This window comes from Dermacentor albipictus, chromosome 10 (assembly GCF_038994185.2).
Source record: "Dermacentor albipictus isolate Rhodes 1998 colony chromosome 10, USDA_Dalb.pri_finalv2, whole genome shotgun sequence".
In the NCBI taxonomy this organism is placed as follows: Eukaryota; Metazoa; Arthropoda; class Arachnida; order Ixodida; family Ixodidae; genus Dermacentor; species Dermacentor albipictus.
The window spans coordinates 5,497,903-5,510,932 of record NC_091830.1 but is presented as its reverse complement, the minus strand read 5'-3'; the positions used below and the strand labels follow the sequence as shown (position 1 = coordinate 5,510,932).

Sequence of the window (13,030 nt, the reverse complement as noted above, 5' to 3'; positions counted from 1 at the left end):
CGGTAATGTGAAGAGCATTCTTTCTTGTGACAGGTGTGTAACTAGCAATCATACGAGATCGATTCTCCTGGTGGTAGAATTAACGAGACAGAGATAGGGTTGTAGGATATATTCGATTACAGAGTGTTTATTTATTTTTATGTGATTTAGTTGCTTTGTATATGCATTTATAGATACAATGTTGTACATTTGAATATACACAGACGATATGTATACTCTACACACAGGGTGTTCCAGCTATCGTGCATATCGTTTAAAAAAACAATTCTACGCGAAGATAACCAAGTGTATATTGTTCACACACGAGTAGAGTAGTCACCAGTAATCCTTTTGTTCTCGTTCAATTTATTATATGCAATTAGGTAATATTTAATTACTGCTCTGAATACCGTGCTGTCAATGAAGAATTCGTAGGAAATTGAAAGAAACTTAACGCTGGAATGTTTTAAGCCGGGCACTTCCTGCCCATTTAATTTTTCCGGCTGATAAAAGAGGTCCGCAGAAATGAAAAATATCACGTGACTAACCGCCCACCCACATCGAAAAGCAGCGCCCTCAAACACGCTGCACAGTGTTTACTGGCGCTTTATCACGGCCGGACTCGACTCACTAAGGGGTTTTAGACTCGACTCTCTCCTCCGCGCTCTCTTGAGAGCGTCGAGTCCGGCCGTGGCTGTATCTGGCGCGCCCCGCCCCTCTATATGCCGCGCCCGCGACAGCGCGGCACCTTGGTGTGGATAAGGAAAGTGTGTCGATAACTGGTGGCTGATACGTCGTCGAAAGAGTGCGCTCACTCACTCTTGTGACGGATGGAAGGACGGACAGTTAGCCTCTGTAAAGCCCGTGAAGTATCTTTACAAATGCAAATCGCGTTTAAAAAATGCTAGGCTGCTTCAGGACTCAGTAAATATTTTACTGAAGTGCTTGTTTCACAAAAAAAAAACTCGCACACTAGAACTGTTGCTAGAGCGAATTCCAGCCAATCTTGAAGGCGGGCAGTGAATGCGGTCGGCCAATGGAATGACGTATTTACGAACGAAGATGTTCGTGAGTTGGGCGCGACGGTTTTGGTACACAGGAGGCGAACCCGTCATGACGTCGTGATACGCTGGCTCCTGCGATCCCTGCAGCTGCCGCACACGAACGCAGCGAGAACAAACATTCGCGGCGCATCTTGCTGATATATGATCAATGTCTTGATACCTTGCCTTATTGCTACACGATGCCGGCAAATTTTGCTCGGTGCCATGACGTCACGATAATATTGATCACGCCACGCCTTTCGTTTCGCAACCAGTGTAAGGTCAAATCAAAATAACACGTGTTTTCAAAATTCACATGTGCAGAAGATATTCTGAAGGAAAAAACTAAGGCGAGCTAGATCGATAGAGTATTCGTCTAGAAGTATATCATCGCTTTCTGTGTATATATATCTTCGTTGCGTATAAAATTACTGCCAGAGACACCGTTCACGACAGCGCTCACGACACAACAGATATGCCATAGTCCGCAACAGGCGGCGCCACTCGTATTTTCCATTTTCGTCATTTTCTCGCATACGGAAGCCCTGTTCTCGCTACGAATGACGAATCAGTCATTAGCGAAGCCTAATGTTGCAGTCTAGCTCTACTTAATATCTTCCTTTAATGTCCTTTAAGGGTCATCCTTTTGTATGCGAGAGGCGGGTGTGGAGCTTCCACACCTTTTTTGAATAGGCGTCAGCACTGCTTTAACACCTACGGCAAGGTGAAACTGCTTGTCTGACGGGAAGCAGCCTGTAAAACGTATTAATGCAGATGTAATTGACGCATCTGCGTCCGTCGCCATCAGTGCTATGTGGATTACCACGGGGTTACGATATTTTGCAATTGCCAAGAAAGGCTCATTTACAAAACGACCACATTAGCATGGTGAAGTGAACAGCTGACTTTTCGATTCACTACTCCGGTTGCTCTTTAGCCACGGCACTTTGGTGTCCCGGCGCTCGTGTCCGCATAACGTGAGAAGGTGCATTCTCGGAGTAGAATTTTTACATCGGACGGAATACGAATATCCGAAAGTACAGGCTTCTGAATATAATCTGAATGCCGAATATTTTCGCACTTTTGAAAGTGGAATAAAAAATGTCTGCAAGTGACGTGGTACAAAATAATTTACTATTACCTTCAATACATGTCATAAGAAGCCAACACAGACACCAAGGACAACATAGGGGAAATTACTTGTGCTTAATAAACGAAATAATAAAAACGATAAATTAATGGAAATGACAGTGGATGAAAAAAACAACTTGCTGCAGGTGGGGAACGATCCCACAATCTTCGCATTTCGCGTGCGATGCTCTACCAATTGAGCTACCGCGGCGCCGTTTCCCCGTCCACTTTCTTGGGTATTTCAGGTAGCATTCAGGTAGCATGTGTGGGTTTATTGACCGATTGCCTTCACCCGAAAAGATCACGTTCTCGTGACGCCTGCGGCAGAAAGGACGTTGCACGTCCGCCGCCAAGGTCTGTGAGTGGTGACGCTGGCTAACACTCCCAGGGTTCTACAAGGAAACATTAATACCCAAGAAAGTGGACGGGGAAACGGCGCCGCGGTAGCTCAATTGGTAAAGCATCGCACGCGAAATGCGAAGGTTGTGAGATCCTTCCCCACCTGCGGCAAGTTGTTGTTTTCATCCACTTTCATTTCCATTAATTTATCGTCTCTTTATTTCATCTATTAAGCACAAGTAATTCCCCCTATATTGTCCTTGGTGTCAGTGTTTATTGGCTTCATATGACAGGAAGATTAAGGTGTAGCTGCGCATGACTGAATGGCGTCATAACGGATTGCAGTGCCTCGTGTAAGTGTATAGTTAAGGAAGCATCCGCGTCAGGGGGTCGATAGCATCAACCGATAAGAATTTGCAGGTACAGCAGCTGTTTGGCGTACGGGGTTCTTTGCAAATGCAGTACGCGGGCTATCATTATGCCAATGAAGCTTAGCGAAAGTGTAAACACTTTGTTCACACTTAATTGACATTTACGTCGGCAGCGAATCTGCAGAATTCTAGCCAATCGAAGCATAACACACGTGTCTGATATTGCAGAAACAAAAACTTCCAAGAAGTCCAGGGAAGGTGCCGGTAAGTTTTCTGGACTCGGCAGAGTAATATCGGTTTTCCTATTACTCTAAATGAGGAAAATTTGTCAGCTTTAAAAGAGCGCCAGCTGACTGATCCGAGCGAGCGGCTGGGAACGTCGACGGCAACTGAATGCCCTCGTTTTAACCAGAAAAGAGGAAAGCTCTCTTAATGAAAACCAGATGGACGATACAGTGACGTGGTAGAAAATAATTTACTATTACCTTCAATACATGTCATAGGAAGCCTACACTGACACCAAGGACAACATGGGGGAAATTACTTGTGCTTAATAAACGAAATAATAAAAACGATAAATTAATGGGAATGAAAGTGGATAAAAAAAAAACAGCTTGCCGCAGGAGTGCGAACGATCCCACAACCTTCGCATTTCGCTTGCGATGCTCTACCAATTAAGCTACCGCGGCGCCGTTTCCCCATCCACTCTCTTGGGTATTTATGTTTCCTAGTAGAAACCAGGGAGTGTTAGCCAGCGTCACCTCTCACAGACCTTGGCGGCGGACGTGCAATGTCCTTTCTGCAGCAGGCGTCACGAGAACGTGATCTTTACGGGTGAAGGCAATCGGTCAATAAACCCACACATGCTACGTGAAACATCAATGTTGCCGGATTGGGGACCCTCGTTATGTAGTAAACGAGAAGAAAGGGGGTCCGGGTTCAAGAATTGGGCCCCTCAGTTAAGCCCCTTTCTTCCTCTTCAATACATGTGGAACGCTATTTCAATATCGATTAAACTCGGCATGTTTTAAGTTGACTGACTAGCTCTCGGTTCTATTAATATGGGCAGTTGAAAAGCCCGATGGACCACATGCACAGACAACCTTCAATCGCGGGCAAATCGCCAACATCTGTAGCGAACTCCTGCAACTCCCCTGCTATAATGCTTCGGCGCTGCAGGGTGTACTGTCAAAAAAAAAAAAAAAGGTGTCAGTAAGTTATTCGATGAGACGAAATATTAGAGTATCGAATTCAGTGCTTCGATTAAAAACAAAAGTTTTTTTATTTGTATTCAAAATTCCACATATTCCATATATTCGCGCATCCTTTGGCGTAAAAGACCGGTCGCTTCGCTGTGGAACTTCGTGTACAACGCAATGAGAAAGCATGTCACCGACGACGTGTTACTGGCGCTTGACGCGTGCCACGCACCTGGCTTTTGAATGCAAATTTCCGTTTCTTTATTTGCATTCAGAGACAAAAGAATCACCTACCCTACAGCCATCATCAGAAGTTCAGGGTAAGCAAACATAAAAAAAAGAATGAAAACGTTCGCAGATGTATGCTAATACGAGCAGCTCATACATCGTATAGATAGCGAAGCTGTAAAGCGAGTTCTGACACCTTTCGGAAGTACGAAGGGTCTGTTTTGCCACTGCAAAAAATTTGTACAAGACTTTGCCACTGATTTAATACATATCCAGTGCAGTGCGGTCGCTGTACACGAGCATTTTCGTGTGCTTCACTGTTTTATACAACATGTTACATCCGGAGCATGTTTCTCCTCTATGCTGCGAACGCCGACGTCTGGCCGAGCGTTCCGACGGCCAGGGCTGCCTTGCCGGTGGCTCGTCGCCGAGGCAGGCGTCCGGCTGCACAGTCTCACCGACCCCACAGTCACGTGGTCGCTTCGGGGCTCCCACGTATTGGTTACGTTGCAGGATGTTCTATGATTGAAATTTGACACCGAGCACGACGCCGCACGCCATCGCTGCGGAACGCCCCTGAAGAGCATTGCTGTAAAATGTTTGTCACGGTAACAATGATGTACGAACGCGACATAAGCATCATCTAAACGTCATGACATCATAAACAGAAACATATTACGCTTATTACTGAAAACGTTTTCGCTACTCTGAAGAAGGCTGAAACAAACTCTTGACTGCTTGCGAAATAAACTATACCGCCTACCACACACCATACTAGACGGTGCCGACAAATAATGCTGGGCAACGAGCGGCGAAAAATTTAGAACGTACCAAAAGTTGCTTCTATACTGCGGCTTTCATACCGCATTTTTTTTTTCTATTTGAAGTGATAGAAACATTATTGCGAAGTACGGAACACAATGCCAATATATTTAAAGTCTCGTGGATATACTTCTATTTTCTAGCTTAGTCTGTTGAATGGCTTTGGTTACGGTTACGAGGAAACTTTACCAAAAGTTCAATTCCTAAATACAATATAACGAAGAAATCATTTCACTCGACACACACTGCCCCAAATATCATGATAATTTTTGCATTTAAAAGAAATAATTCACTCAAATGCAGCAGTAGACCCGTTTATCTAGAATATCAATATTTTTCCAAAAATGTTGAATGTCGCAAAAAAAGAAGAACTAACCTAAGCTATACAACTCTAATTCAGCCCTAAAAAGAAATCTCACAATTCTGTATACTACACCTATTGGGGCATTCAAAGCGAAAAATACAAAGCCGGCAGATCCCACGCCCTGTGGGAATCTATGTTATAAGAAGCAGTTTTCGGGGAGCCTATACCAAGTTAACGAAACGACCATGAGAGCACCAACACGTAGGCGGCTGTTTCATGACCTACATGACACACATGTCATGACATTTATGTCATGACCTATCGTTTATGTTCTTCATACACTCTTGCATGTTTTGATAAATACCAAGTTAACGAAACGAACATGAGAGCGCTAAGATGTAGGCGACTGTTTCATGACCTACATGACATGCATGTCACGACATTCATGTCATAATCTATCGATGTTCGTCATACACTCTTCTCATATACTATGTCAATTTTGGTACATACCAAGTTATCGAAACGGCCATACGAGGACCAAGACGTAGGCGGCTGTTCAATGACCCACATGACATGCATGTCATGACAGTCCTGTCATGACCTATCATTTATGTTCTTCATGCACTCTTGTCATACTATGCCAATATTGATACATACCAAGCTAACGAAACGACCATTAGAGCACCAAGACGTAGGCGGCTAGATAGCTAGATAGATACTGTCAAAGTGGCAAATGCTCACCATGAAATGTGTCGCATTTAAGAACAAAGTCACGTAGTAATTTAGAGCGCTCTTTAACATACCTCTAGTTTGTGATTAGGCTTATGCAAAAACCCTCATAAATATTGTGACAACTGAACTTAAGCTATAGACTCCTATATCAAGTTTGTTCGCTTCAAATGCTATCATAATGCAGTTCGCAGAGCTGCGATACCTGCTTTTCGGCTAAGACTCGTGGATTTGTTAACTTTAACTCATTCTTTGCAATTCTAGAACAGCTATGGCACACTAGATCAAAATTCTGCTTTAAGAGAGAAACATGCTTTATATGCATGTTTCTCTCTTAAATCTAACTAATTTCATTTCAGTCGATCCGGCCATTGTTTAACGAGGGCATTTATGTGCTGTCAATTATTCGAATAAAGAAATTGTGATTAGCTCCCAGCTATAGCGTTCTCTTAGCGTGGCAGCATAGCCAGCAAGAAAAAAGTGGTGTTAAACATTGTTTTATCTGGTCAGTTATCGGCTACGTAGCCTTCTAAAAATCCGTAATGTGAGTACTCAGAGATGCACGGCACCTGCGCTGAAATCCCTAGGAGCCGTGACTACCATACGTGTTTTAAGATTGACTAGTTGCAATTTCGCTTTCTCACTCCCTCCTCCCTGAAAAAGAAGAACAGAAGAGGGATGGGGCGTTCATCCCAAATGGTACTGAAAAAAAGCGCCCAGATTCAAATCCCGTTTGATATTTGTAGGCGAACATTCACATCTTGGGATGCACAGAAAAAAAAAAAGGTTTGTGAGCAGCATAGTTTGTATCATTCGTCGTCTAATAAGAAACAATTCATCTGCAAACGTTATAAAGAAACGCACGAATAGGCTGCTGTACTGGTGTGTTTGTTACTGTAGAAGTGTTACTTTGCAGCTTAAAATAAAGAAGACATTAAACAGGTAAACAATTTTTTTCCAGCGTCGAAGAAGCCAGAAGTGTCTCAAAAGCAATTGGAGCAAACTACATCAGGTGAGCATTCCTCTTCTACGCTTACCAGCCCTCAGTTTACGCATCTTCGAAATGAAACATGGAGAAGAACAGTAAGCTGCGTACTAGTTGCGACGCAAAGTGCAATGCTGAGGGTATTGGCTGCATCACAGCAGCGAAACTGACTCCAATGTCTCTCTAGAATTCACCAGTAATCCGAAACAAGAGGAGGAGGTTAAGCGGGAGGTGTAGGTTTGCCGCGATTAAAACTGGTAGAACGAGGAGTGTGTGTCGCCGGAACCATCGCTCCAAAAAGAAACTGGTCTCTGCGTAACAAGGACCAGTCCTGTTGTCGCAACTTTGTCTTCAGCGAGACTCATTATTCTACTCTGTTGATCACTAGATTGTACGACTATTTTATATATTATATACAATGTATATAACCAATCGTATAACCACTATATTATATAGTATTATATACAATGTAATATACAAAATATTCGGTTTGCAATTGCACCCATAATCGCTTTATCTTTTCTTCAGCACTCAAGCAGATTGGACAATTTTTTTTCTAGTATAGCAAAAGAAATCAAACTTTTTTTATTGACGAATAAAAACTAGCAAGGAGTCTGGAGAACCTGACGCCCTCTGCGCTATTGAAACGCGATGATCGTCCCCCTGCGTGGCAGCCGGCGCGTTTTGTGCCACCGATAAGTCTCGGAACCAAATGCTGTTGGGATCCGTGAAAAAGGCCATCGCTTTTGCCGTGTACTGCAATTTATCAGCTCGATGTCCGCGGCGCCCAGCGGTGGCGCAGAAAAGTGCCGGCCGTCGTGCGGGCGAATTATCTCGTTTGAATCACTGGGCACCCAGTAATACCGCCCCCCCCCCCCCCCGAAAAATTCCTCTATTACTGTTCAGTTCTCTGAAAGCCATGCACCATTTCAGAAGACAACGGGCCGAATTTACAAAGATAGTGGGACTCTATGTAAACCTAGGCAGAATGTAGACTGTATACGGTATCTAAACAAAAACAAAAGTCACAGGGCTATTACCACTTGACCATTAAATTACTAATTCCTTGTTACGATGTTACGTTGTCACAACGGGGCTGCCATAGTACACGGGCTACGAGGCACGCGGGGTTCTCGCGCACAGGACCGAACCATCTGAACTGGGGCTGGTGCTGCTGTAGGAAAGGAACTCGCGACCTTCCCATCAACAGGGCGTCACGCGAGCCTATTCACCAAAGCCACGCGTACCTCCGCCTATTTCTCGAGGCCATGCCGATTACTTCAGACGTGCCACCGCCATATATTTCAAAAAATATGCTGGCCGCTAGTGTTTGGAAAACCGTGAAACTAACAAAAACAATGAAAGCTTTCAAAGATAAGCATACCGGCATGTGCTGGAGTCCAAATTTCACTCGGACGTCAGGAAGCGGCACTTGTAGTTTCTGTCGTCATAGCTGAACGTGCCATTGCTTTCTGGTTTTTTCAGAGTTGGAAAGGTCAGGGTGCCCGCAAGTCTTGAGAACTAGATCTGCCGAATGAACGCTTCTCGAATTTCGGTCTTTGTAAATTTGGCGATTTCTTTATCTCTTTTTATACCCTCAAACTGACAGTGCTTAGTCATCACGGTCACGTCGACAGTGTCGACGGCACAAAAGAAAGCCTGCGCTACGATGATGATAATTAATTTCACGCGTTCCACATGCCCAGGAGATGAGCCATTATAGTGTGAATCAAGGAAATTAAAAAAATAATAATAAACCGCCTCTATAAAAACAAAAATATGAGGCTTTCGCCATACATCTGCGAGCATATGGTTCCATAAAGCTACACATTCGAACTCAATAAAAACGAGTCTTTCTGAACCTGTGGAGTCCGACAGCACCGGCTGAAGTCACCTCTTATCAAAGAGAAGCGAAGTTGTACGTAATTGAATGCTATGGTTTTATGTGCCAAACCCACGATTTGATTATGAGGCACGCCGTACTGGGGGTCTCCTGATTAATTTTGACTACCAACAAAGTTATACGTATTAAAAAGAGCAAGTCACAGGTTCATTATTCTAAACTACACTTTTCTTTCTGTAATACGACGAAATTTGTAAGCTGTATAAAAAATAATTAAAAATATTTGCTTCAGATTACTGCTGGGCGCTTGGTCGCTTTTTCGTATGCTGGAGGAGGGTACATTTCAGGGATATATAATCAAGCATGCAAACGAGATGATGGCGTCCACTGGGAAAGTGTACTTCTGTGGCAGTAATTGAGTTCAGTGCTGAGGGCTGCTGTGCAGTTCTTTTGGAATTCCTCTTTAATTTTTCCCCGTCATTGCTTGTAGAGAATATTAGTAAAAAGAAAAAGTTCTGCGTGTGTTTCTTCAAAAGGATGGATAAACTGGCGTTCAAATATTAAAAAAAAATTACGAAGTGTTTCAATCTAGTTTGGCCATTTCAAGCGTCAGTAGAACAACAGAGAGCTCAGATATTCATGATCACTACCCACTCGACGCCTGATCGCATTTCATTTTGCAGAAACCAAGGGCTCGAAAAAGAAAAGGCGCAGTTTTGGTAAGTTCGATGGTGCCTCCATCGTTGCTCTTCGACGAACTTAGTTTACAACTTTCAGTGTTTGAGCTCTGTCAAGAGCGTTAGTATTTTCATTCCAGCTACCGGGCAATCTGACCAGTCGGTAAACCAGAAAAATTGCTTACAGGTTTAAGTCATCTAAGATATAGTTAGCTTTAATTACTTCATATATAAGCACCTTCTCTTTTTGGGAAGATAAGGCATAGTGTGCGAATATTGTTATTTCATTGTGTTTTATTTACTTGTTTCAAGTTATCATATAAACAAATGCTAAATAAGGGAAATGTAGAATGTCAATATCTTTACTGATCTAGTAGTTTAAGAAGAAGCAAGTTCGCAATATATTCATGTATGGGGCGCGTTCAACAACTGACAGAGATTAAATAACGCAAGAATAAAAAAATTCCAAGTGTTTTCCGTCATGCCATAAGTTCGTACTACTTGAAAGTAAGTCGGCTTTATGTGAGAAACTGAAGATGGCAGGTGCAACTCTTGATGTTGATATTCTCGTTTGGAGGTCATATTTACAAGGCATCCAATAGTGTGCAGGAGTCACTCGAAGGGTTCAAGACAAAGGCAGTCCTACGCAGCAATGGCGTAGCCAGGAATTTTTTTCCAGCGGGGAGCAGGGCCCACTGTACTCTGTTCCATAATACATCAGCTGCAGCGCTGTGGAGGCTAGAGATACTTTTGCGGTGGCTGCGTTGGCGCTTACGAATAGTTCGGGATTTCTTGACCAATTTTTGTGAAAATGTTGCTTATATAGACTCAGCTCTTAAATGAAAAAAGAATTAATTCTGAGAGACAAACAAACCATGTACCTATACGGCTGCTAACACGTTGTTTTGGATCAATTTGATTTCCGCTGTTTTTCTTCTAGTGTTATTTCCCGCCCATCGCGGCAGCCTCACGTGCAGGGAAGCATAGAACGAACGCGCGGAGTGATAAATTTTAGTGAACGAATGTCTTGCGTAGCTTCACAGCATTGCAGCTGATGCACGAAAAGGAGTATAGGTTGCCCTCCTTGGACGCGTGGACTGAGGCAACCTAATGGGAAACTGATCGGTGAGCTCTCCAACACCACCACTGTGTGTCCCCTACCTCCAACCCTGGGTATACGCAGAACCAGTGGAAAGCCGCTCTCTTGGCCGCCACACCACACGAGAATCGCGAAGGCCGTTATGAAATAGTTTTACAGCGCTAAGAAATACGGATATATATAAACACTAGCTGCACAGGACGTCCTCGACTGGGTTTACTGCGCTAAAATGACTACATGCAAAGTGCTTCGTCATGGGAAGTTTATATTGCTCTCTCTCTCCCCTTTATATCTATGAAAATAATTTCTAACTATATCACCACTGCTCTGACAGAAGAATTCATGCTTTTCCGTGCCATCAGGCAATAAATGGCTGGTGAGAAAACCATCACCAGAACCTGACCATCTCGAAAGTGCAGTATGTTCCGATGCTGCAATAGCGGTCAGTAAAGGAGATTGTATTTTGACCCGTCGTAAGCTCTCGTCTTCCGATATTAGTTCCGGCCTGTAAGCGCTTATTCGTGACTGCCTGTCCTCGCGTTTAAATTACGTTCGTCTTGGTCTTGAGTGCTATTTTCCTTATCAATTATTTTCTGATGTTCTGCTGCTGAATGGTGGGCTTCAAACTTCTTGTCAAATAATTCAGCTAAGGCGCCCGTTGTATTCTTTAGAAGAAAAATCTCCGTTTTACGGTATACTCACAAATTTGAAAATCTGGAATAAAAAAAAAGCACGCTACATGCTTGATTTTGAAGTGCTGACTGGCTCTAGTTGAACATTCGGGGAACATGTTGCAACATTGTTAGTACAGGTATACGTCCTACAGAACGGTAGGCTTTACATCAAGAATGAAAAAAAAAAGGGTATCCAATACGAACTGTGTTTTTCTTTTATATCTTTATTTTGTCCGCTCAAAGATGGAATTCTGTTCTTGTGTTTAGAACTTTTTTTAAACGCTATTAAGGAGTCTTGTTGGTACATTCAACCATCCAGCGAATTCAGAAAGCTATATTCGCTTACTTTGGCAATAATCTTCAACGATTCCTGCCAACTATGGCTTTAGCTGTTCATCTGCACTTTCAGCAACGAACGAACTAATATGAATGAATGAATGAATGAATGAATGAATGAATGAATGAATGAATGAATGAATGAATGAATGAATGAATGAATGAATGAATGAATGAATGAATGAATGAATGAATGAATGAATGAATGGCCTGGCATTCAGCTCGTGAATCGTGAAGATTAAGCTCCCACATTTGGAACACAGGTGTCGCGAAAATTCAGCCTGCCTCTTCTTTCCAGACACGAGAACGTCAAGAAAGAGTGCTCGCAGCTCAAGTGAGTGTGCTTGTGGTAGCGAAGGAGATCTCGCAAATGTGCTTCTGTTTGTGCTGTTGTACAGAACTGTTTACTCTGAGAGTCTAGAATATTTAAAAGGTATTTAAGTGGATCATTCAGAGCTACATTAGCAGTCCGAGATTTCAAGCATGTCGCAGTTTGCTACGTCTAAAACAAGCGATGTATTGTTTTTTTTTGTCCTCAGCTAACGACCAACAAAACCTGACCCCGTTTGGCTAGGCTGACACAGTATGATGTCATAGATGGGTTGGTGCCCCGTGTGCGCTTGTAGACTTCCCACAGGGAAACAAAATGCCGCACAACGACTAAGAGGACTACTGTTCGAAAAGAATATAAAAATACCAGAGAGAAGATCAACGCGACGAGCGATACATGGAGTTACTTCGATTAAGGCAAATAAATAAATAAATAAATAAATAAATAAATAAATAAATAAATAAATAAATAAATAAATAAATAAATAAATAAATAAAATACTGGTTTTTATCAGAGCTAGCATACTGCCTTTGGTGGGCAAGAAAAGCGTATAATAAATACGCCTTAATAAAATGTCTGGATCTATCAAACGTGTATATTTTTTACTACAGTTAACGTTTTGCTAACTCCCAATGCTTCTGGCCACGTATTCAAGTACACGAATTAAGCTTCATTGCTCCTACATAACTTTATATGAGTGATGACGGCCCGATCTTAAATACACTATATGCGCATCGCTTATAAGTCTAGTATATATAAACTAATAAACCCAAGAAACGAGTGGTCGTCACGCCTCCCACCAACTAGATATCGAAGAAGAAAAAAAGGAACAGCCCAAAAGAGATGATGACGAGAAGACGGGTACAACGGACGGGCACTATCTCGTTTTCTTTTTCTCTAACGAAAGAGAAAGACGAGAAAAGAAGATAGAAAGCGCGCC

The 13,030-nt window shown here is 42.8% G+C and overlaps 2 protein-coding genes across 13 annotated transcripts in view; one reads left to right on the top strand and one right to left on the bottom strand.

Moving 5' to 3' along the window:
* Positions 1-13,030, top strand: part of LOC135920292 (neprilysin-1-like) — a 39,298-nt gene that overhangs the window by 4,268 nt on the left and 22,000 nt on the right. For 3 of the 12 annotated variants that reach the window (XM_065454486.1, XM_065454488.1, XM_065454483.1), the window contains exons 1-3: positions 3,828-4,382; positions 7,107-7,157; positions 9,657-9,692. In XM_065454486.1, the coding sequence (XP_065310558.1) occupies positions 4,250-4,382; positions 7,107-7,157; positions 9,657-9,692 (220 nt within the window). In that variant the 5' untranslated portion in view covers positions 3,828-4,249. Of the gene's footprint in view, positions 1-3,091; positions 3,128-3,827; positions 4,383-7,106; positions 7,158-9,656; positions 9,693-12,057; positions 12,094-13,030 lie in introns of those variants that run through there. The other 9 variants (XM_065454487.1, XM_065454484.2, XM_065454481.2 and 6 more) reach the window with 8 other exon arrangements.
* Positions 1-13,030, bottom strand: part of LOC135920296 (uncharacterized) — a 197,492-nt gene that overhangs the window by 183,110 nt on the left and 1,352 nt on the right. The window lies entirely within an intron of this gene.